The sequence below is a fragment of the Phocoena sinus genome, chromosome 16 (assembly GCF_008692025.1).
Source record: "Phocoena sinus isolate mPhoSin1 chromosome 16, mPhoSin1.pri, whole genome shotgun sequence".
NCBI classification, from domain to species: domain Eukaryota; kingdom Metazoa; phylum Chordata; class Mammalia; order Artiodactyla; family Phocoenidae; genus Phocoena; species Phocoena sinus.
The window spans coordinates 53,172,912-53,197,799 of NC_045778.1; the positions used below are offsets into that span (position 1 = coordinate 53,172,912).

The window sequence follows — 24,888 nt, forward strand, 5'->3', positions numbered from 1 at the left end:
TACAATGCAGGGGACACAGGTTGCATCCCTGGTCAGGGAACTAAGATCCCACGGGCTGCGGGGTAACAGCCCGCATGCCACAACTACTGAGCTCGTGCGCCTCAACTAGAAAGCCTGCGTGCCACAAACTACAGAGCCCATGAGCTCTGGAACCCACGCGCCACAACTACAGAGCACACACGCTCTGGAGCCTGCACGCCACAACCAGAGAGAAGCCCGCATGCTGCAACGAAGAGCCCGCACGCTGCAATGAAAGATCCCGCGTGCCACAACTAAGACCTGATGCAGACAAAAATAAAATAAATAATAAATAAATCTTTTAAAAAATAAAGTTATCTTAGTCTCAGGTTCTTTAATTGTTAGTAACAGAAACTTATTCACACAACACAATTTACTAGAAAGAGTAAAATGTAAAGAAGAGCAGAAGGTAAAATTGGATGTCATAAGAGGTGGGTACAAGGAACTGGAAGTTGGGAACCAATATTCTCCTCCATTTCTGGGTTTCCTATTTACACTTCTGTCTGCAATCTGCTTCTTTTTTCTCCGTTTAAGATACACTCTTCATTAGTGAACATCTGGTGGAAAATGTCTTCCTCAGCCCTAAAATATCTTTAGTGCCTCCTCCCCACTGACTTTTAGACTTCATCCTAGTTTCATATTCCTAGAGAAAAAAATCTTACTGGCCTAACTTGGTCCAGGACTCCATTTTTGGTCTAGTCAGCTGTGGCAGGGAGAGGAGGGGTCACGCAGGTAACTCCAACACAGCAGAGCTCTGTGTGGAGGGGATTCTCCGAGAAAAGGGAGTAGGCTAGGCCGGTAGACATGTTACGTGAGTTGGCAATGTTAGGACAAACGCTTAACCAGTTTCAGCCAGACTATGCAATGTAACTTTGTAGTTTCACAAACCAGGCTGAACATCAGAAGCACCAGGAAGGCCTTTAAAAGATACAGATTCTTTGAGCCCCCAATGAATTAGAATCTCTAGACGCAGGGCCGAGGAATCAGCATTTTAAAGAACCCCAGTTTATGATGTCACTGGCCTTTAGGAACCCCTGCTTTAAAAGACAGGCCCAGAATGCCAAACAAGCAAATATATCAACAGAAATGGGAAGTTACTCATAAATAAGGAACATTCCTATATACAATAAACAGGGAGGTTTTTCCTGGAGAACAAATATTTTCTTTAAAATACAGTTTTATTTTCTCTGATTATAAAAATCAGAAATGCTTATTATTAAGAAAAAATTCCCATTTTAGACATGTTAGCTTTCCAGATGTTTAAGTACATATGTATAAATATTTTTTGTTTTACAAAAATAGCACCATAAAGTATATGTACTATTTTGTAGCCTATTCACTAAAAATAGATCATGAATGTTTTCTTATGGCAATAAAGCCAGGTCTACTCAATTTTCGGTGGTTGTACAACATTGCAATCTATGGATACATCATAGTTTACTTAACTAATTCCCTATTGTTGGACATCCCCCCCCATAATGTCTAATAAGTGGAATTGTTGGGTTAAAGTTTGTGAACATTTTTAAGGCTTTTGATACATATTAAATAGCTATTTGCCCTTCTCTCCAAGTTTCTACCAGTTTATGTTCTCACTAAAAGTATTTGAGAGTACCTGTTTCTCCACACCTGTAACGGGCCGGCTGGGATTTCAATTTCATTCTATCCAAATTGCACATACCCCTTTACAGTAAAACTTGCTCCTTAAATTGAATACATGATTACAATAGAGACCTCGTGCAGTAAGAGACCTCCTGTATAAATAAAGGGAGGGAAGAAGACTGCATTATTCTCTAGATGATTTTAAAAAATGTTTTTCAGGGCTTCCCTTGTGGCGCAGTGGTTGAGAGTCTGCCTGCCGATGCAGGAGACACGGGTTCGTGCCCCAGTCCGGGAAGATCCCACATGCCGCGGAGCGGCTGGGCCCGTGAGTCATGGCCGCTGAGCCTGCGCGTCTGGAGCCTGTGCCCGCAACTGGAGAGGCCACAACAGTGAGAGGCCTGCGTACCGCAAAAAACAAAAAAAATGTTTTTCAAAGGTCTGTTACAAGGGGAGTGACTGGAGATAAGAACATCATAAAATCTTATCTATGTTAAGCAGCTTTGTAATTGGAAACTAGGCTTACAAGCTAATCAAATTAGTAGAGGGGTAGAGAGGAAAAGAATACTTGGGGTATTCCTGCCCTGGAAGAGCAGATGTGCTCACTTCTAGTGTAAGATCTCATACACTACAGTTTAAAAAGGCATGGTAGATCACAATGAGATACCATTTCACACCCATTAGGATGCCTAGTATAAAAATAACAAATATTGGGAAGGATGTGGAGAAACTGGAACCGTCACATACTGCTGGTGGTGCAGCCAGTTTGGAAAGTAATTTGGCAGTTCCTCAATAGATTAAACATAAAGTTACCATATTGCCCAGCAATTCCACTCCTTCATTTACGTCCTCTGTTTTCCTAAATGCTCTCCTCTGGTCATGAGCAGGTGAGGATCTGTTTAGCCAAGATAAGCAGGGTGCCTCTGAACTTCCCATGGGAAAAACTGAAATCTGCTTCTTCTCCTTTTTTTCACTTAGTCTCTAGGTTGAGAACTCCAAGTAGTAAGAGACACAGGATAAGAATTGGAGAGACTGAGCCTTTTTGAGAGTCTACTCCTCTGCTGAATACCATTTTGAAGGGAAAGAAGAAGTCGAATGGCAATTTCCAGTCCATTCTGGGTTGGCCTCTTGGAGGCTCTGGCTTCTGGGTAATGTCCACAAAGGTCACAACAGTTGTCAAAGGTACTTCTGTTTCTTGTTGGGAATCCTGCAGGAAGAAATTCGTCTGTGACAGGTTAGTGCTTGGTACCCATTCAAATAGCCCTCCAATTTGACTGTTATTATTACTTCCCTGAATAAAGACTCAAAACACACTGCTCTAAGCAAGACAGACCTTTTTCTCATATTGATCCTATGTAGTTCTCCTTCTGAGTGAGACACAAGGAAATTAATTTCTTAGCAATACTCGAGGACACCAGAACTGTGAACAGTTACACCTACCAAAAGACTGACTCTAGCTTCCCGCAGTTGGGGACCTGTCTGATATCAAAGAAGCCACTGCTTCTGTTATGTGTTTAGCAGCTCTACCTTATCAGGTAGAAACTGCTGCTGTTAGGTGTTTAGCAGCTCTACCTTATCAGGTCCCAAAAGGTTCCAGGCTCTAAAACAGTACACACGTACTAGCAGTATTTCTATTCCTTCTTCAGTTGTAGAAAGAAATGTGAAACTTCATGGAAAAAGCAAAGAACTCAGTAATGTAGATTGAAAAACCATCAAATTCACAGAATCTCAGGGTTAGAAAGGATCCTCCCAACAAAACACCAATTCAAGTCAAATGAAAAAGATGCTCCTTGTCAAGCTGACTCAAGTATCTGATCTAACAGACATAGCTTTGGGTAGATATGGTTGCAGCCTGATGACTGGAATTAAGTTTGTCTAAACTGAATTCCCTTTGTTCTGACTCTGCTCACTAGGCAAACTTTTGATTATAATTTGACAGTAAATAACTATCTTGTTGAACCAGAAATGAAGATTTTTATTTACCTTCCTTCACTCTGATGCCACATATCTCTGCTGTGGTCTTTGGCAACAGTAAATATCAGGCTCTGGGAACATAATTTTGCTTGGTATACCCTTCCACAGGCATTTTTAAAATAAATGGATATGGGGCCAGTGTTGTGATAATCTTGCATGTCATACTAACTCTTTGGATTTTTTTTTTTTAAACAGTGAAGCTCATATGGGACTTGGCACAGAACTAATGTAACTTCTGTGGCATTGAAAGACCCACATACATTCCAAGTACAGCCAGCTTAGGCTGAAGATGCTGAGGGTATCCTGACTCCAGCCAGGCATTGAAAACTGGCTGAGACTAACCAAAGAAAATGGGGAGGAGTTTATTACTTAAGATTAAGTAATAAACTTTCTTTGGACTTTAACTTACAAAAGGATTTCCTGTTTAGGATTTTAATTTTTCCCTAGGAACTTTATAATGGGGAAAGGATATATATTCAATTTTTGGAGCAAATCTTTGCAGTTGATATTATTGAAATACGTTAACATTGTTATTTAACCTCACTGCAGAATGCCTGATGAGCTATATGAGCTGGGATGGCTAGAAACACTTTGGGATGGGAAATAGAATAGGGAATGAATTTTCAGCCTTGGGTTCAGTGTTGCCTAAGAGTTGATTTAATTAATGGGCTGTTCTGACTCATTTCAGAGCCTTTAGGGGGAGGGGAGATTTTAAACTGCCTACAAGCAGTCCCAGGTGTTGTGGTTATAACTAGGGTAGTGGCCTCATAATGGAAGAGTGTAGTTCTACATTAGGAAGCTCACTGCTACACACCCAAGCCAAATCTACCTATCTAGTGTTTATTAGTGATAAAGCTGATATTTTGATCTCCACCTGACTCTTTTAATTGGTTTCAAGCTGAGGTAGGGAAAAGTGTCATTAGCCCCTGCAAACTCCAAAATCAGGGAACTTCTGGAGCCTTGGGGTCAGCCTATACTGAGAACTGACCTCTTAGATAGCTATGAGCCCAAGAAGGCAAACTTTAGGCCCATGTCTACCCAAATATATATACACACACACACACATATATACATACATATACACACACACATATATATGTGTGTATATATATGTTTAAGTCTATAGTGGTATTTCAATGGCTGGGAAATCCCACATGGTAAAAGTTCTTCGAACTGTTTTCTTCAGACTCACTTGGGATTAGGCTCATCAAGAGCTACTACTGGACTTGATTTTAGGATGGCAATGTAAAGACATGTCTTCTCTCTGTATATCTTAAAACCATTCCAATACAATAAGAAACAGATACAAAATTCCATCTTCACTGAAATGGAGAGATATCATAATATGTGAATACAGAAAACAGATGGAGGCAAGGTTTCACAGAGGGAAAGAAGGCCAAACCTAAAAGCCTTCAGAGACTAGAAGAAGATCTCTGTAGAACCCTGAAAGACTCAGTAACAGAAGACAACAGGGAAGTAGGGATGAAGCAGGGACAGAAAATGGTTACTGAATGATACCCTCCTCAATGCAATCAGACAACCACCCTTTTCCTATCTCAACAAGAGACTAGAAAATTTAAACCAGAGAAATTCTGGATTTAGGGCCACTGGACATAGAAAAGGACAGAGTGAGGGCTTCCCTAGTGGCACAGTGGTTAAGAATCTGCCTGCCAATGCAGGGGACACAGGTTCGAGCCCTGGTCTAGGAAGATCCCACATGCCGTGCAGCAACTAAGCCCGTGCGCCACAACTACTGAGCCTGCGCTCTAGAGCTGGTGAGCCACAACTACTGAAGCCCGCAAGCCTAGAGCCTGTGCTCTGCAACAAGAGAAGCCACCGCAATGAGAAGCCCTCGCACCTCAAAGAAGAGTAGTCCCCGCTCTCTGCAACTAGAGGAAAAAAAAAAAATGCTTGCACACAGCAATGAAGACCCAATGCAGCCAAAAATAAAAAAATAAATAAAATAAATAAATTAAAAAGAAAAGGACAGAGTGAGGTATGGAACTAAAAATAGGGCAATTATTCTGTATAATGAAATCCCTTCCCCCAGTCTGGCTTCAAAATGGTGAGAGATGGTCTTACACACATACCCTTCAGTCAGGAGCCAGGAGGGGTTTTTTTCTGGAGAAAATTAACAGTCCCAATAAGAAGATAAAAAGATAATGACATTGGCAGTCCTACAACCCTCAAAGCTACTGCACCTAACCACCCTACAGTGAAGCCTACAAGTCAATAAGTCTCACTCATGATCACAGAGCTTTCCATCAGTTTAGCACCTTACTCTTATTTTGGATAGACAGCTAGAGATTGCCAGGTAAGTGGGAGAAGTTTCTCATCTTAAAGCGAAAAACTGTACCAAATGAATGGGATAAACAAATTCAGAGGAAACAGAGATTAAAGATGAAGACAAAAAATTGTTAATATCTTAAAAATAGATAAGAAAAGGATATTATGAAAAGATACAGAATAGGAGTGAGCTCTCAGATATTAAAAATGTGATAGTCAAAAGAAATTCAGTAAAAAGACTCAAAGACAAAGTTGAGGAACTCTTCTAGAAAGAACAAAAAGATAAACAGAGAGACAATATAAGAGAAAAGAAAAAATTAGAAAATCAATATATTGATCCTGTAACAGATTAATAGGAGTTCCAAAAAGAAAGAACAGAAAATAGTGGGGAGGAAATTATTAAACATATAATAATAATCGAAATTTATCAGATCTGAGCTTTAAAAGAGTAAAAAAATCCCATGAATTGTTCGGTATGATGAATGAAGAAAAAATACTACCCAAGGCCTCATTCTGTGGAAACTTCAGACTATTAGGGGTCAAAATAATATCTTAGGGCTTCCCTGGTGGCGCAGTGGTTGAGAGTCCGCCTGCCGATGCAGGGGACACGGGTTCGTGCCCCGGTCCGGGAAGATCCCACATGCCGCGGAGCGGCTGGGCCCGTGAGCCATGGCCGCTGAGCCTGCGCGTCCGGAGCCTGTGCTCCGCAACGGGAGAGGCCACAACAGTGAGAGGCCCGCGTACCACAAAAAAAAAAAAAAAAAAAAAAAAATAATATCTTAAAATGGCTTCTCAACAGCAATATTGGAAACTAGAGGAATGCTTTCAAAATTGAGAGTGAAAATTATTTTCAATCTAGGATTCTATACCTAGCCAAATGATCAACTATGCATCATGATAATGATAACGATGGTGGTTAAATAAAGTTATCTTTAGATGTGGGAACTAAAGAAAAAAATGTATTTTACATGCTCCTTTTCTCAAAGATGTTATTAGAATTTGAGCTCCACCAAAACAAGAGAATAAGCCAAGAAAAATGAAAAAGTAATGTCTAGTTAACAGCAACTCTAACACAAGTAGGAAGCAAGGGGGAATCTCCAAGATGACAGTAAAGGAAAGCTCCAAAACAGCTGCTGGGCAGCAACTAGTCCATTTTACATCAGGTTATGGAGGTCTCCATGAAGAAAATACGTAGGAAAGGTAGAACAAGTAGCACTATTGGCAAGTTCAGCTGGCAATGCAGCTGGAAAACTGCATTGAGAGAAATTTTACAGAGCTGTTAGAGTATGTGAGAAGTTTTAGTCATTAGCTCAAAGAAAATTAAAGAAATGAAATATGAGGTAATTATTAATTTTAGGAAGAATAAAACATTTCACAAAAATTTAATTACTTGGCTCAACATAAATGTATGATCACAGAAACGAAACACTGAATATTGACTTAATAAAACATTTTGATCTAACTATACTGGGAGAGTGGTGGGAGGGGTAGGAGAAGAGTAACAAAGCTAAACTCATCTACCAAGATAGGATGTCAATAGATTATATAAACTCTAAATTCAAGAGATAACTGAGTATGATATTGCTTAGAAATTGAGACAAATACCAGCAAGAAAGAGGAAGAGTTAAACAGGTTAATTTCTGGAGAGCAGGGGGGATATGGGACTTGATTTTTTATTAAGAGATCCTCTTTTCTAGCATTTTTGACTTTAAAAATATGTTTACATATTATTTTGATAAATTATACAATTATTAAGTAATTTGATATATTATACCATTATGTAGCATCAGCCTAATCTGCAGGGGAATTCTGAGCTATAATGTAGGATTTACAGTTCCAACAATTGTGTGCTCCCAACCCAAGGCAAGGGAGTTGGGCTCTCATATTCCTATGCCCTTAAGTCATTAGTTAAGAGCCATCTGGGAGATGTATATTTCCAGGCACTTGACAGGTAAAGTGGGTTCCAGTAGCTTGAGGGTGGCCTTCCAAAACAAACAAAACAAAAAAGAAAGAAAAACTTCAGAATACCTACCAAATTAAAAAAGGGTGGTGGTGGTGGCGGGTGGGGGAGGGGATGAAAAATACAAGGGTTATTGCAAAAAGTAGGATTACATTTGGTAGTCAACAGGCTATTACCATATAAGACATAAAAGAACTGAATGAAACGCCCAAACTAAAAACTGTCCATCATCCTTGACTCATTCTCTCCCTCAACCTCTGCATCCAAGCAATCAAGTCCTATCTGTGATAAATCTGAACTCTGTCTCCTTCCTGCAGCCCTCACATCTGGGCCCAGGCTATCAGCATATCCTGGATAGTTTCTGTAACAGTGTTCCAAACCTCACCTCGGTATTGCTCCACACCTTCTGTAAGGGTGGATGACGTCTATCTTGTTTACCACACTGTACCTAGCACCAAGCATGATACTTGGCACAGGGGAGGCACTCAACAAAGATCCTTTTTTGCACAAATGAGTAGAGGTATTTTGGAGACAGGGAACTAATATAAAGTAAGAAGAGGTAAATAAATCACAAGGTAGTAAGTATGCCGTAGCTAATTTGAGAGTCAGCAATTACAGGTTACTTTGACTCCTTATCCTTCCCACCACACTGTAATTAGGATCTCTAAAGGTTGTGGTTCATTCATTCATATACTTACTTGTTAATATTTCAAATGAAATGCTTATTCTTCATATATTAAAAATATGCCTCCATATTTATGTGGAGGTTTGGAACAAGTGCAGTCTAGTAGATGATCCAATAATTAAAAGGAACTTGAATGCACTTGCCAGGTCACTGGATAATACTGAATGTTACTGACCTATTTTAGAACCTGTGTTTTAGTGCCACATGAAAAAGATTTTAAAGTTCAGTGTGTTACACATGAATTCTTAAGTCTAAAGTTTTTTATTTGCATTTTAAAAGTTACATATAAGCAAAATTAGGGAATTCACTGTTTAGCATGTATAGCAAGAATACTGAAAAAAACAAAACAAAACAAAAAAACAAACAAGCAAAAAAAAACCCCAAAAAACCCTCAGAGTCCGGTTATTGGGACTTCCTTGGTGGCACAGTGGTCAAGAATCCGCCTGCCAATGCAGGGGACACAGGTTCGAGCCCTGGTCTGGGAAGATCCCACATGCCGCTGGGCAACTAAGCTGGGCGCCACAACTACTGAAGCCCGCAAGCCCAGAGCTCATGCTCTGCGACAAAAGAAGCCACCGCAATGAGAAGCCTACACACCACAACGAAGAGTAGCACCCTGCTCGCCGCAACGAGAGAAAGCCCACGCTCAGCAACGAAGACCAAACACAGTCAAAAAAAAAAAAAAAAAGTCTGGTCATCTCATTTCTTTTATCAAAACAAAAGGCACAAAGCCAAGTCAGCACAATTTCTTTTACTATGGATCTAGTTCTGTTATGTATGGTTGACAACTTATTTCTACCTTAAGCTATAATATTTTATGATGTTTACCACCAGCAATTCTGTTTTAACACTTTGTGAAGCTTAGGAGATTTATTTGCTTCAGTTCAGTTTACACGCAGCAAAATACTTTGTCCCCAAGTAAGATTTACTGTTTAATAACATGAAAAGTTTGGATTAGATTCTGTTTGGCTTTGGTAATAAGAAGTACACCCTATATGTTACTATATTACATATTTATAATGATAACTTTTAAACCATTATGTGCTAATCCTCTATGTCAAATCAATACAAATGAAAACTATCACTATTAGAGAAAAAGCTGTGGATACCATCTCTTAGATTTATGTTTTTGTAGCTACATATTTCAGACTATGGACTATGTGCTATTAAGACTAAGGCTGTGATGAACATTCTTGTACAAATCTTGTTTTGGACATATGTTTTAATTTCTTTTGGGTAAATAACCAGGAAAAATTGCTGGGTCATAGAGAAGATGAATTTGTAAGACTAAGTGATTGTACCATTTTTCATTCCCATTAGCGAAGTATGGGAGCTCCAGTTGTTCTACATTCTTGCAAGATTTCACGTTATCACAGTCTTTTTGATTTTAGCTATTCTAGTGCATATTCTATTGGATATTCTAGTGAGTGGTGTCTTATGCTTTTAATTTGCATATCCCTAATGACTAAAGATGTTGAGCACTTTTTCATGTTTATTGGTCATTTATGTAGTATCTGTTCAAATCTTTTGCCCATTTCTAGTGGTTTTTTTTTTTTGGTCCTTCCATTATTTATTTGTTGGTGTTCTTTACATATTCTCGATATGATCTTTTGTCAGATAATGCATTGAGAAATATGGTCTCCCAAACTGCAGTCTGGCTTTTCATTTTCATAACGGTATTTTTTGATAAGCAGAGATTTTAAATTTTGATGAGGTCGAATTTATCAAGTTTTTAGTTTTACGGTTAATGATTTTTGTTTCTTGCCCAAGAAATCTTTACCTACTTCAAATTTGCAAAGATATTCTGTTTCTTTTAGAAGCTTTATGACTCTGGATTTCACATATAGGTTTATGATCAAGGCATAAGTATTTTTGTGTATCGAGTTAGTTCATTTGCTCCCCATATGTTTATTCAGTAGTTCCAGTTTTATCCAGTTGTTCCAGCACCAACTGTTTTAAAAAAAGTCCTTTTCCTATTGAATTTTTTGTGGATCTATCTTTAGACTTCCTGTTTTTTTCTCATTGGTCTATTTGTTACCAGTACCACACTAAGATTTAGAGTAAATCCTGAAATCAGTAAAGTCCTCCATCTTTGTTCTTCTTTTTCAAAATTGTTTTGGCTATTCTAAGTCCTTTGCATTTTCATGTAAATTTTAGAATCTGCTTGTCAATTTCCACAAAAATGCCTACTAGGAGTTTTGGGGGTTTGCATTGATTCTATAGATCCATCTGGGGACAGATAATGGATCTGTCTTCTTCTCCATGAACATGGTATATCACTCCATTTATTTAGGTCTCTTATAGTTTCTCTCAGTAATGTTCTATAATGAAGAGGTTTTTGCATTCTTTTTGCTAAATTTGTTCCTAAGTACTTTATGTTTTCTCATGCTATTGTAAATGAAACTGAATAAATTCATCTTTAAAATAACATCTAATTATTATAATTATTTTTAATTTTTGGCCATGCCGTGCTGCTTGCAGGATCTTAGTTCCCTGACTAGGGATCAAACCCGTGCCTTTGGCAGTGAAAGCACAGAGTCCTAACCACTGGACCACCAGGGAATTCCTGAAAATAACATCTAGTTATTTTTAGATGTTTTCTTAGTGACTTTGAGTAAGTTTAATTATTACAAAAGCAGTAAATTATACTGTAAAAAAATTAAAGAATAATGATAAATAAACAAGATATAAAAACACCATATTTCCATCACCAAGAATACCACTACTAACATTTACATCTTTATCTATACATACAGACATTGATATATGCATTTTTAACTATATGGGATCATACTGTATAGGCTGTTTTATAATCTACTTTAAAAAAATGAATCTCTATTTTTTCATGTTAATGGTATTTCTATCTAAAATATAGTCTATATTCAAGTTTCCTCAACTATCCCAAAATATATTTTACAATTGTTTGTCCAAATGAGAATCCAATGCAAAAACATGAACTGCATCTGCTTGTTATATTCATGAGTCTCATTTAATCTAAGACAATCAGAAATGGTGGTATCTATTATGATTGTTAGAACTTATAAGTACATGATTTTTAAGAAGTTTGCTGATATCTGGTATTAAAACTGATTTTAGGAGAACTAGTGATTTAAATACAGTAAAATCAATAATAATTTCTGAAAAATAACTAATGAATTATTTATATATAACACTTTCCAGATAACATATACATTATTTCTCCATATTTTCTTGGGGAAAAACATATTTGAGGGAAAAACCAATGAAAAAAATTTTAATACCCTCACTTATTTTAAAGATGTCAGTGAAGTTATCAAGATTTTCAAATGAGTCAAAGAGAATGCATATGTTAGAGTAAATGTTCCTAAACGTCATGTGTCAGGGAGAGATCTTAGGTGGTTATACATTTTAACATATGGAACAATGAGTATAACTTTAAAAAGTTCTTTAAAAAAATGAAAAGAGGTAATAAGATAACAGAACTTTACCTATAGAACTAGGTAAAGTTCTATACAGGCTACTAAGAACCACAGAAAGGGGCAGAGAACTTCTATAGTCTAACCATTCATCGAGAGAGAAGCAAATAGTGGTTGACTGATCCCTGAAAAAGAAAGACTTTAGTAACAGAAACTTTACTGACTGTCATAGCAACCAAGTCCACTGGCGGTGTTACTGTTGCCCCTTCTCAGAAGAGAGGTCGTTTGGTATTCTCCAATACATCAACAGAAACGAGAAACAGAACTGTTTGTTACCAATCCAGCCACTTCCTAGTCCTTTCTTTCACAGCAATTATTTCAAAAAATCTAATTCTGAATTATTCTTATTTTGTTTAGTGTTCTTTATCTTTCCTAGTATACTGCCTGTTTAATTAAGAGATTGTGGCAGAGATTCTTAGCTGGGCTTCAAGAAATCAATAAATCCCTTGAAACTATATAAAGAATGTTGTGTGTCTGTGCATTTTTCTAGTAAGTGAATAGCTTTCAACATATTCTCAACAGGATCCATAAAATTAAGAACCACTAGCTAGGGCTTCCTTGGTGGCGCAGTGGTTGAGAGTCCGCCTGCCAATGCAGAGGACATGGGTTCGTGCCCTGGTCCGGGAAGATCCCACATGCCGCGGAGCGGCTGGGCCCGTGAGCCATGGCCACTGAGCCTGCGCATCCGGAGCCTGTGCTCTGCAATGGGAGAGGCCAGAGGCCCGCGTACCACCAAAAAAAAAAAAAAAAAAAAGAACCACTAGCTAGACTCATAGCTAGGTTGGCAGTTTTTCTAGCATATGCTATTTAATTGAGGCATAAACACTGCTAACTTTCATTTATAATATGATGAATAAAAGGCATTTATTAAACAATATATTTAGTTTTGAAATGTAGTCAGAGATATATTCTCTAAAAGTTTTTCAAATTGCAACCCACTAGTGTCTACCATTAAAAATAAAACAGAATAAATTACAATAGAACAGACTATCACAGAGTGTACTGCATAAAGATAATGTTTTATAAAAATCTTATTTCAGTTTTATATAAGTATGTGTTACAAGCTGGGTTGTGATGTAAAATATATTTCTTTTTTTTTTTTTTTTTTTTTTTTTTTTTGCTGTACGCAGGCCTCTCACCGTTGTGGCCTCTCCCGTTGCGGAGCACAGGCTCCAGACGCGCAGGCTCAGCGGCCATGGCTCACGGGCCCAGCTGCTTCGCGGCATGTGGGATCTTCCCGGACAGGGGCACGAACCCGCGTCCCCTGCATCGGCAGGCGGACTCTCAACCACTGCGCCACCAGGGAAGCCCTGTAAAATATATTTCTTACCACGGATGATAGCTAACAAAGGTTGAAAAACACTGCTCCAATTCCTGCTTATCTCTTCTGTGTTTTGCTTTAAACCTATTTGATATGCTATTTATATGGAAATTCAGAACCAAAAAAGGTATGATAATAAAATAATAATGATGATATGATGAGCGATATTTACTGAGTATTCACTATGTGCCAGGAAATGTTAAATGTTTTATTTTATGATCTCATCTAATCTGCACAACCTAATGAAGTATTATTATTAATCTCCATCTTATAGATGAGAGTAATTAGATTTAGAGAAATAAAATAACTTGATTTGGGCCTACGTCTGTCTGACTCATGCCTGGGATCTTAATTACCACCCTCAACTTCAGGCAACAGGTCTCCTAGATAATCCAAAAAGCTTGATGATCCACTTAAATATAGAAATGAATATTATAATTCTAAAAAGGTTCAGAGCCTTGATCCTGTGATGCTACACTGTTCTTTTATCTCACTTATTATTTTGGTTTTATTGATTCAAAATATTCTTTATAACTAGTTGTTTCTTCCTTGAGATATATTTTCTTTTTTAAATTAAAAGAAAGTTTATATTCAGACAGAAGACATGATGTATTTTATCAAGACCCAAACTTAATGATCCCTTTAAAGGACCAATTAGTACAAAAACATAAGTAGCAGAGTACCATGTAAATAAGTCCTATTTACTTCATGGGTTTGTTGTGAGAATTCAATACTAAAAACACATAAAAAATATTACCAGTGCCTGTTACATAGTAAATGTTCAATAAATGTTTTGCTAGGGGCTTCTCTGGTGGCGCAGTGGTTGAGAGTCTGCCTGCCGATGCAGGGGACACGGGTTCATGCCCCGGTCTGGGAAGATCCCACATGCTGCGGAGCGGCTGGGCCCGTGAGCCACGGCCGCTGAGCCTGTGCGTCCGGAACCTGTGCTCCGCAACGGGAGAGGCCACAACAGTGAGAGGCCCGTGTATCGCAAAAAAAAAAAAAAAAAGTTTTGCTATTATTATTATCATACAAGAAGACAGGGAAGTCTACACAGTGTTTTGCTTAAATTCTTCCCTATTTTGTAGTTTGTTGCTGGGAACATTCCAAAAATTTTGCTGCTTCACTTTTTATAGTGAGAGGAATCTCAAGTGTTTCTAAAGCTACATTTATACCATGAAAAGTCATTCAGACAGTTCAGTTCAAAATTCAACCGACCTTCATTTCAAGGTGCAAAACCACAAATGCCTACCAGCCTAAGCAAGTAACCTGAATGAGAGAAGTGGGATGGCTAAGGGTGGGTAGGTATAGGCCATGTGAATGAGGTACTCTATTAGTTGAAATCACCATTCAGCGGCAGGAGAGTTTATGCCATGCAGGAGTGTAGGATCTTTACCACCAGATTTTCAAGAGAAGTCAGAGATCTGCATGTGAAGGTAAAATTTCTTGATTTTTAAATGTTGACACAAATTTATAAAACAAAACACTTTGTAGAGGGGCAGACTAACCTGAAAAGCTAACCTCTACTAAATACTAGAAAAATATAATGATTAAAAATATCTAGACAAGAAAGAGGCACTGGGTAGCTTCAATGCCTAAGAGAGCCAGAGATTCAGGAAGATAAAAACAGTCCTGTAGGTATCCTCCCAAACTACACAAGTATTCATAAATAAAGATACAGTTCATAAAAATAAAACAATAGATTCAGTGCAACAGATTAATCTGTAACAGATTAAATGAGTCTTACAGAGAGTTCTATTTTATTCAGTAAACCAACACAAGGAGAATGGAATGTTCTCATTAACACAGTTTCCATCAACCTGAGTTTTAACACATTTACAGGCATAGAGAGCTAAGGTGGTCAACTCTGTTGTGAGGGAGGAGCTAAAACGTAGTAGAGACTACGTTTAAGTCAGAAGTAAAATACCTTTAGCTCCTTTTCTGGGAGGTAAATGCAATGACAGGTAATAATTTCAATTAGTTTTAATTTCCATTAAAAGTTAATAAGTTCATACATGAATCAGTTCACCAGGACCTAATGATTTCTGTTTTTGAACTTCTAAAGCTAAGTGTTAGGTTCTAAAACCAAGACAGATGCTAAAGCTGTCTTAAGGCATATCATAAACAATGGGTATATGTCTACTACATATTAAAATTATTTATTTTAGGGGATTTCCCGGCGGTCCAGTGTTTAGGATTCTGCACTTCCACTGCAGGGGGTACAGGTTCGATCCCTGGTCCGGGAACTAAGATCCCACAAGCCGCATGGTGCAGCCAAAAAAAAAAAAAATTATTTTTATTTATTTATTTTTGCGGTACGTGGGCCTCCCACTACTGTGGCCTCTCCCGTTGTGGAGCACAGGCTCCGAACGCACAGGCTCAGTGGCCATGGCTCACGGGCCCAGCCGCTCCACACCATGTGGGATCTTCCCGGATCGGGGAACGAACCCGTGTCCCCAAAAATTAATTTTAATGGAGTGCAATCAACCAAGAATTGATGACTACAAACTAGCCACAGTAGTAACTTTAACAGCAACCAACAGGCCCAGAGACTCTAATTAGCATGTGACTGTCACACTGAACACAGTTATGGAAAATCTTTTCTGTGGTTGAATCAACCAGTGTAGTAATACTGGTATGATTAAGTTAAAAGAACTAACCTATTACTATAGTCATGAAATTAAAAAAAAAAAAAAGAAACAGAAAAAAAGCGATATAGATTGTATTCACCATAAAAACATGTTAAATTTCAGTAACCAGGCAGGGAGGATTGACTTGAAAGTAAATTGTGTCAGCTCATTCTAACCAAACATTGGCTGGTAGCATAAATTGGCTCTCAGAAGTTAAAAAATTATCTGGTCATCAAACGGCTGATAAGACAATCGAGGCTTTGTAAGGCTTGGTGGTCCTTTATGAGCCAAGACTTACCTGTATGGGCTGACAGTGGTATAGGAATCGGGCTCCTGACACATGAGCTTGTGGGTTGGACTGGAGGCCTACATATGCCCACAGTATCTGGATCTCCAAGGAAACTGGTATGACACAGCAGGAAGTACAATGCATAGCCTGCAGAAGGGAAAAGAAGCATTTGCTATAGTTATTTACCATGCATTAAGTAGCCACTGTTTCTTAAACATTACACAATAACAGAGAAGGCAATGTGGCTTAGAGAAAGGACACAGAAGTTCATAATAGGCCATATTACTGTCCATGAGCTTAAAAAATTAATATTCTAAAATAGAAATACTAATGTAGAGATTAATAAAACATGAACCCACGTACAATGGTTATAAGAAGTGCTCAGTGAGTGATGCAGTCAGTACTGTGGAACGCCAGAAGAAGAAACAGCCATTTCTGGTTGAGGATGGTTTTGTGGAACTGGGATGAATAATATGTGACTGGAAAAAATAGTGTTTAAAGGAAAATTTACGTAGAGAGATGGCATATAAAATGGTATGCAACTAGAACAGCATATGATGCCACTGAGGGACAGCTGCTGATTAATTAGAATAGTTACTGAGTGTCTCCTATGTGCCAGACATGTGTGAGGCACTGGCCTTGAGCAGATCACTTGACTGAAGCAAAGGATTTGAACACAGGAACAGCGAAAAGATTAAGGAAGGACATTTCAGGGTTAGATTACGAAGTCCAACCAAGCAGTGTGACCCCCAGGAGGATTAATTCCAAGATGCAGGTAGCACTGATGGAAGTGAGGACACAAATCAGGTTACTATAACTTAGCAGATACAAACTATCCTCAAATATGCCTGTGCTTTTCTAACTTCATACTTTTTATAGTAAGGCTCAGACACAGGCAATAACATGTCTAAACTAGGACTAGGGGAAGACAGCTATGTTTATGTTCAATTTATTAAGGAACTGTCAAAGTCTTTTCCAAATCGGCTCCACCATTTTGCAGTACCAACAACAATGTCTGAGGGTTCCAATTTCTCCACATTCCTGCCAACACTTGTTATTGCCCATTTTTAAAATTATAGCCATCCCAGTGGGTATGAAGTGGTATCTCCTTGGGGTTCTGCATTTCCTTAATGGCTAATGATGTTGAAAATCTTTTCATGTGTTTGTTTCAAATATTTTAAAATACTTTTCCTTTCATTTATTCTACCTACATCAGGAAAAATTTTCCATGTTATCAAATATCCTTCAAAAATGTGATTTAAAAATATAAATAGTAGGTTTAAGAATAATAAAGAGTAGTTCCACTCTAATCTCAATCCTTGTCACTAACCATCCCTTTTCTGTACTCAGCCATGTATTACTGAAAACCACACTCCCTCAGTATGGCTGTATGAAGTTTAAGAGAACTCAGTTTGACTGCAGTTCCCCAAAGGCTGGATCAAGTACATGTAGCTACTTATCCCCCAAGTCTCATTAAAGGAAAGAAGTATACAAGGAATCAAGTCATAATAGTGCTGAGAAAGGGAAAGGGGGCATTTTATAAATAATCTCTAAGGGGAAAGGCCTTTCAAAGTCTGAACCAAAACATGAAAGTTGGAAAAAAAAAAAAAGAAGATTGATAAATCTCACAATATGAAAATCAATTTCTGCATGGCATGAAAGCCATAAACAAAGTCAAAAGACAAATGACAAACTGGGAAAATAATATCTACAAATCATACAACAGAAAAGAGCCAATTTCTCAAATACAAAGATTTTCTACAAGTTATAAGACAAGTAATCAATAAATGGGCAAGAGATATAAATAGATCATAGTGAAAAAAACACGAATTGTTCAACTATATGTCAAGATACTCAACCTTACTCACAGCAATAGAAAAATAAAACTACAATGGAATGCTATTTTTCACTTATCAGATGAGCAAAGATTAAAAGTTTGATAACTCAGTGTTGAGGAGAGTATGGGGTAACAAGCCACCTCATAGATGGATAGTAGGACTGTAAATTGGTACAACCTGATGGGAAATAAAGTGGCAATATTTATTAAAAAGTTAAATGCATATACCCTTTTTTTTTTTTTTTTTTTTTGCGGTACGCGGGCCTCTCACTGCTGTGGCCTCTCACGTTGCAGAGCACAGGCTCCGGACGCGCAGGCTCAGTGGCCATGGCTCATGGGCCCAGCCGCTCCGCGGCATGTGGGATCTTCCCGGACCGGGGCACGAACCCGTGTCCCCTGCATCAGCAGGCGGGCTCCCAACCACTGCGCCACCAGGGAAGCCCTGCATATACCTTTTGATCTAGCAATTCTACTTCTAGGATTTATCATATAGGTTTATTTTCACATGTATGAAATGGTGCCTGAACCAGGTTATAAAATGCCACACTTGCAGTGGTTAAGAATCCGCCTGCTAATGCAGGGGACAAAGGTTTGAGCCCTGGTCTGGGAAGATCCCACATGCCGCGGGGAAACTAAGCCCGTGCACCACAACTACTGAGCCCACACACCACAACTACTGAAGCCCACATGCCTAGAGCCTGTGCTCTGCAACAAGAGAAGCCACCACAATGAGAAGCCCATGCACCACGATGAAGAGGAGCCCCTGCTCGCCGCAACTAGAGAAAGCCCGTGCACAGCAGCAAAGACCGAACACAGCCAAAAAAATAAAATAAAATAAAATTTTAAAAAAGGACTTCCCCGGTGGTGCAGTGGTTAAGAATCCACCTGCCAATGAAGGGAACATGGGTTCGAGCCCTGGTCTGGGAAGATCCCACATGCCACGGAGCAACTAAGCCTGTGCACCATAACTACTGAGCCTGTGCTTTAGAGCCCGCGAGCCACAACTACTGAGCCCACGTGCCACAACTACTGAAGCCCGTGCACCTAGAGCTTGTGCTCTGCAACAAGAGAAGCCACTGCAATGAGAAGCCTGCGCACTGCAACGAAGACCCAATGCAGCCAACAATAAATAAATAAATTTATTTTTAAAAATAATAAAATAAAATAAAATGCCACACTGTAACAGCAAAAGGCTGAAAACAAGCCGAATGTTCGCCAATAAAACTGGCTAAATAAATTATTTATGGTTCATCCATATAATGGAATAGTAGGCAACTATACCATGCAAAGAATGAGGAAGCTTATTATATACTGATATGGAATAAACTCTGAAGGTCAAATGAAAAAAGCAAAGTGCAGAGCTGTGTTTATCATATTATTGCATTTGGATTAAAAAAAAGAATATGAGTATTTTCTTGTGTGAGCACACAATATCTCTAGAAGGAAAGAAACTAGTAACTTCGTTTGCCTCTGTGGAAAGGAAGAGTTGTCTGAGAGAGAGTTTTATTTTGTACTTTTGGAATTTTGAGCCAAGTGTATGTATTATTTATACAGAAAAATAAACAATTAAAAAGCTTAAGTGAAAGGAAATAAAATGAAAGGTACAGTTGATTAAAGCCAGGAGGTAGGGGATAGGCAAAAGAGGAAGAAGAAAGATTTCTTTATTTTACTTAGACACACACAGATTTCCCTATTTTACTTAGACTGGAATCAAGAGGTACACCTGCTGAGCACTGATGTAGTGGCCACCAGAAAAAGTAAAAACAGAAACAGCTAAATGAGATTTCTTCAGGGGCAGTGGGTACTGAGGTTTTTACTTTTCACTAACACTATTCTACATGGTTTGAATTTTTACCCTGTTAATGTATTTTTACTAAACGTACATGTAAAAATGTTTTATAACACAAGGAACACAATTTCAACCTCAAAGAAAGAATCTGTGCTCACCAAATATTCAAGAATGTAAGAGAATATTTGAAATATATATGAAATATATTTAGTTTATTTTTCTCCTATTATGAGTAAGATTGATTTTGAACCAGAGGCCAATCTCTAGACTTCCAACCTTCAAATTTTTCTCTGAGTGAGGAAAGTTATGTATAAACCTAACCTGAAATAATGACTTCAAATGGGCATGATTTCTTATATTCTTTCTTTATGACAACCACATTATCTTTCTTCTATGACAACCAAATCAACCATGGAAACAGGGCTGGTTTTAATCTTAATAAACAAAAGAGGAAAGTGGGCTTTGGTCAGAATGTGTATTTCTCTCCTTACTGAAACACTGCAGTTCCTGCTGAGGATCCTGGTCCACTCTCCCTTCTGGGCTGGGTCAGCATTACCAAAGATGGCAACGTGCTCTGGTCTGGGACTTCCATGAAGAGTCCGATAAATCTCCCGCTGCAAGTGGCTGCAGTCCACCCTTTTCAGCCTGAAATGAAACACCACGGAGGCTGGAGTCCAATGCTAACATAATAATGTAATTCATCCAAACATTAGAAATGATATCTCAAAATAAACGGAAGGAAATAATCCTTAGCAGATATAAAGGACTGTCAAAAAAAAGTCTTAGTAATATTAATATTATTTAAACATTACTCCTAACTAGCATTCTCTGAAGCCTGATTTCAAAATATAAAAGTTGCCACATCAACATATTCCCTACAGGCAGAGACAAATTTGTTGGAAATGATGTGGAAGCAGAGAATTACCTGAGCTTGCATCCAGATATAGCATTCACTCCAAATTGTACTTCATGTCTCTTAATAGAGCAAGTTCCATCACCCTTGCTCTGTAAGAGGGTCATCTGAGGTGGAAGGCGATGGTCAAGGAGATCATAAAAGAAAAAAAAGTAGGCAGATTGGAAAATTTATGCTTATTTCCTTAATGCTTTTTTTTTTTTTGCATTACACGGGCCTCTCACTGTTGTGGCCTCTCCCGTTGCGGAGCACAGGCTCCAGACGCTTAGGCTCAGCGGCCATGGCTCACGGGCCCAGCTGCTCCGCAGCATGTGGGATCTTCCCGGACCGGGGCACGAACCCGCATCCCCTGCATCGGCAGGCAGACTCTCAACCACTGCGCCACCAGGGAAGCCCTTCCTTAACGCTTTTTGTACTTTATTAATATATTATTCAAGTCACAATTTTTTTTCCTCTGGCAATGAAAACATAGAGAAACAATTATTGTTTTTCCAAAAATAGATGACCACACACCAGCATATAAATATTTCATTAAAACAAACAAAATTCAGTCAGGATCCTCACCTTTGGCCAGGCTAATGTAAGTTCTAAAGCCTTTGGTAGCATCAACATTTGAGATCCTAATGTATTAATAGTTTAGTAAAGGAAGTCCTCAATACCTAAAAAAATGGGGGAACCTCAGAATTGGAAAATCCAAAAGATCAGTAGTTAAAGCTTTTCTCATTAGGCTGCAATAGGCCACCCAGAGACCCAAAAAAGGATACTGAGTGTCTTCTATCACCGGTTAGAGCCAGGAGTGGCTTCTCAGCAATATAGCCAGGATTCCCACTTCTAAAACCAGTAAGAGAAGCAGCTGTGCTCTGTTGAAAAGCCTGCAGAAAGAGTGAAGGAAAAGTCAATATGGAGAAAAGCATGCTCTCCCACCTTCCAGTGTGGCTTCATACCCTTCCTTTAGGCAATGCTGTAGGTTAGCTGCACTGAACAATCTGGCTTCCTTCCACAGTGCAGCATTTTGCAGAAATTGATACTTCAGCATCTTTTACTGTTTTATATTCACCAAAATAAATCCTGAGGATCTGAACATTGACGTTCACTACATGCTACTTCTACCAAGGATTACAACTAAAGATCTATCAACGATTTATCAATCCTGTATTTCAAAGTTCCTATTAATTTAGGGCTATGTTCAGCGTGGCTAAAACCAGAGGAGTTTAAATGTAATTTAGAAATATATTTTAATTAACTACAGATGTTCCATAGATGAACTCTGAGAGACATGGGATTTGGTTGATCATTTGAGGGTAGAGTTGAGGAGAAACTGGACTCTGCTGGGTTCAAAAAGAAAGAAAGTAGAAGAAAGCCAAAACGTGGTGATCAAGACTGGAAACTTAGATTAAGTGGGAAATGAGTAAAACACTGAATGCCCAGAAACATGAAAAAAGCTAGTTAAAGAATTTTTGTGGGATATTAGTTGAGTTTATGATTCAAAATGACTATTTAAAAAAAGAGTTTGGATTTGTGAGTGAAGTCCTGCTTTGCTGGGGGAACATGCTAATGAATAAACACTGTTGAATCCCTATCACTTGAAGTTAAATTATGGAATATTAAATGTTGAGGCTTCAGTTGACAGATTGAACTAGTCCTGCATATTCTTATTCTATCTTGCATTTGTTACAGAAGCAGGGGAGCTACTTCTAACCCGATCTTTCTTTCTTCTTGATCCCCTGTAGGAGAAGGGCCCTAACCCTGAAGTGAATGATGAAGTGTTGCTGGAATGAAGTGCCTGGCTCAACAGTCAGGTTGGTTTGCCCAAAACCGATGGAGACTTTCTGGATTCCAAATGTCCCATTGGTTTCTATCTCATAGATGACCTGAAATACAAAAGTAGAATCAATTAAGAAAAATTATTTTGTGGGCCAATTATGTTTAGGACAGAAGATTTCCTGTCTTTAAGGGTTTTACTGTAACTGAATGAGGGAACAGAATGGTGACTGTAGTTAACAATATTGCATTATATATTTGCAAGTAGCTAAGAAAGCAGATCTTAAAAGTTTTCATCACAAGAAAAAAATTTGTTAACTATGTGTGATAATGAATGTTAACTAAACTTATTGTGATGATCATTTCACAGTATATATGTGCATCAAATCATTATGTTGTACACCTAAAACTAATACAATGTTATATGTCAATTACATCTCAATTTTAAAAAGTAACTGGATGAGAGAGACTAAAAAAGTAATCTTAAAAATGCCAAATACAAATACCATGAAAAGATAAAATTTGACTTCATATTATATCTACACATGAAAAAAAGAGACTGGATGGAGCTCTTTGAAAGAGTTCATGGGAGAGGTGAGTTTACAGTAAGAACTGAAAGGGAAGAAAACTAAGTTTTGATCTTGTGCAGAGGAGGTGAGTAGAAGCACAGGCAGAGGTGAGCATGGAATGGAAACCTGGTTTGCCTGGCTCTCACAATGTCCGAGGATGAATAAAGATGGCAGCTGGAGACGGAAGTCATGAAAACGTGAAGGTAACCTGAGATTTCTGAGCATAGTTTTTAAAATGATGCTTTCCAATAATTCTTACTTTTGTTGGTTGATTAGAAGAGAGAGAATAAAGGAAAAGAAGTTGACTAGTCTATTTCAGAGGTTCAGATGATACTGACTTTGTCAATGAAAGAAATTGTGGTCAGTAAAAACCATAACAGACTGCACATGGGCAAAGAAAGAGGAACCAGAAATAATTTTAATGTTCTGGATGTGAAATGCAGGAGGACAGCAGCAATGGAAATGACTGAAACATGTGGGGAGGAAGGTGATGGGCTCAGTCCTTGATGTGTTAAGTTTCAGGTAATGCACAAAAATTCACATGGGGTTGGCCTGGTACTTAATGGAAGATGAAGCACCTCTGCTAATGCTGATCAACATACATCAGTCCAGAATCTGAGGTCAGCGTCCCTACCTGGGAAACAACATTCTGACAAGTGTTTCCAGCCAACAGAGGAGAGTCAGCCTGTGAGACAGGTGTTACAGGCACCTGGAACTAGCAAGGGAAAGAGACAAATCAATTAAAATTGAAAGCAGCACTTTTTCTTCTAGTTACATATTATGCTGAAATGAGTATTTTTTCCTTTTGACCATCACCTTCCTCTCTCCTTCCATTGCCAGTCTACAACTTAAGTTCAAAAGTCATTCTAATTCAGCACTTCTCAAAACATATTTTTTGGAACATTACTTCTATTAGATATAAAATAAAGGTTCCATGGTCAAATAAGTTTTAGAAATACTATATCTGGCACTTCCCTCTTAGAGATTAAGAAGACTCTCTAGTATATTAAAGATTTCAAGTAGTCCATCCTAAATATAATGTTTAACTTTATTTACCCGAAGTTTCTCAAACTTACCTAATACCTTATGATTCTTATTTCATATGATGCTTATTAATTATATAGAACAAAAAGAAAAACACTCTTTTAGACTCATACTTGAACAGTCTGGTGCATCACAAACACATTTTCTTTCACCATTACAATCTAGAGTGAGACTGCCTCAGATGTAAAGGGACCAAATATTCTCTTTCGTTTTTCCTGAAAAAAGCATCATACCTTTGTATTCTGCAGATCACTCAAACCTCTTGGAACCTAGCATAAGAGAACAGCAAGGACATGAGTGTGCATATATCTTAACATAAAATCTCCAGGAGCTTGTGGTTTCTCATTTGGGGGGTAAAAAAATCAACATTTTTTTCTACCTGACTCTTCCTTACACTAAAATGCCAGAAGCAGGGCTCAGCGGAGATTGGATGGACTGTGATGCCCACCTACTCTGAGTAGAGCTCTAACAAACAGCAAAAGCAAGAAGTTTTGGTGAAATACTGAGATGTCACCCCATCCTACCTCCCCTAGCAAATTCCACTAGCCAGAAAGGTGAGAACCTCTTATCCTATCTATCCCTACTTCTTTCATCTTTCTTCAGATGACAGGGCTTTTAGGCCCTCTGCCTTCTACATAGCTCTTGGGCATCCTGACTTCCAGTTCAGTGCTTGTGGGAAGCATGATAACTTTTTTTTTTTTGTGGTACGCAGGCCTCTCACTGTTGTGGCCTCTCCCGTTGTGGAGCAGAGGCTCCGGATG

General features: G+C 38.4%; 1 protein-coding gene across 4 annotated transcripts in view; it reads right to left on the reverse strand.

The window, feature by feature from the left end:
• Window positions 1-332: 332 nt before the first annotated feature.
• TCTN3 (tectonic family member 3) overlaps window positions 333-24,888 on the reverse strand; it is a 45,267-nt gene continuing 20,711 nt past the window's right edge. For 2 of the 4 annotated variants that reach the window (XM_032607361.1, XM_032607358.1), the window contains exons 7-14: window positions 24,361-24,396; window positions 23,718-23,798; window positions 22,499-22,624; window positions 21,518-21,625; window positions 20,766-20,860; window positions 20,332-20,485; window positions 16,224-16,361; window positions 333-2,839 (exon numbers count right to left, since the gene is read on the reverse strand). In XM_032607361.1, the coding sequence (XP_032463252.1) occupies window positions 2,585-2,839; window positions 16,224-16,361; window positions 20,332-20,485; window positions 20,766-20,860; window positions 21,518-21,625; window positions 22,499-22,624; window positions 23,718-23,798; window positions 24,361-24,396 (993 nt within the window). In that variant the 3' untranslated portion in view covers window positions 333-2,584. Of the gene's footprint in view, window positions 2,840-7,654; window positions 7,857-16,223; window positions 16,362-20,331; window positions 20,486-20,765; window positions 20,861-21,517; window positions 21,626-22,498; window positions 22,625-23,717; window positions 23,799-24,360; window positions 24,397-24,888 lie in introns of those variants that run through there. The other 2 variants (XM_032607359.1, XM_032607360.1) reach the window with 2 other exon arrangements.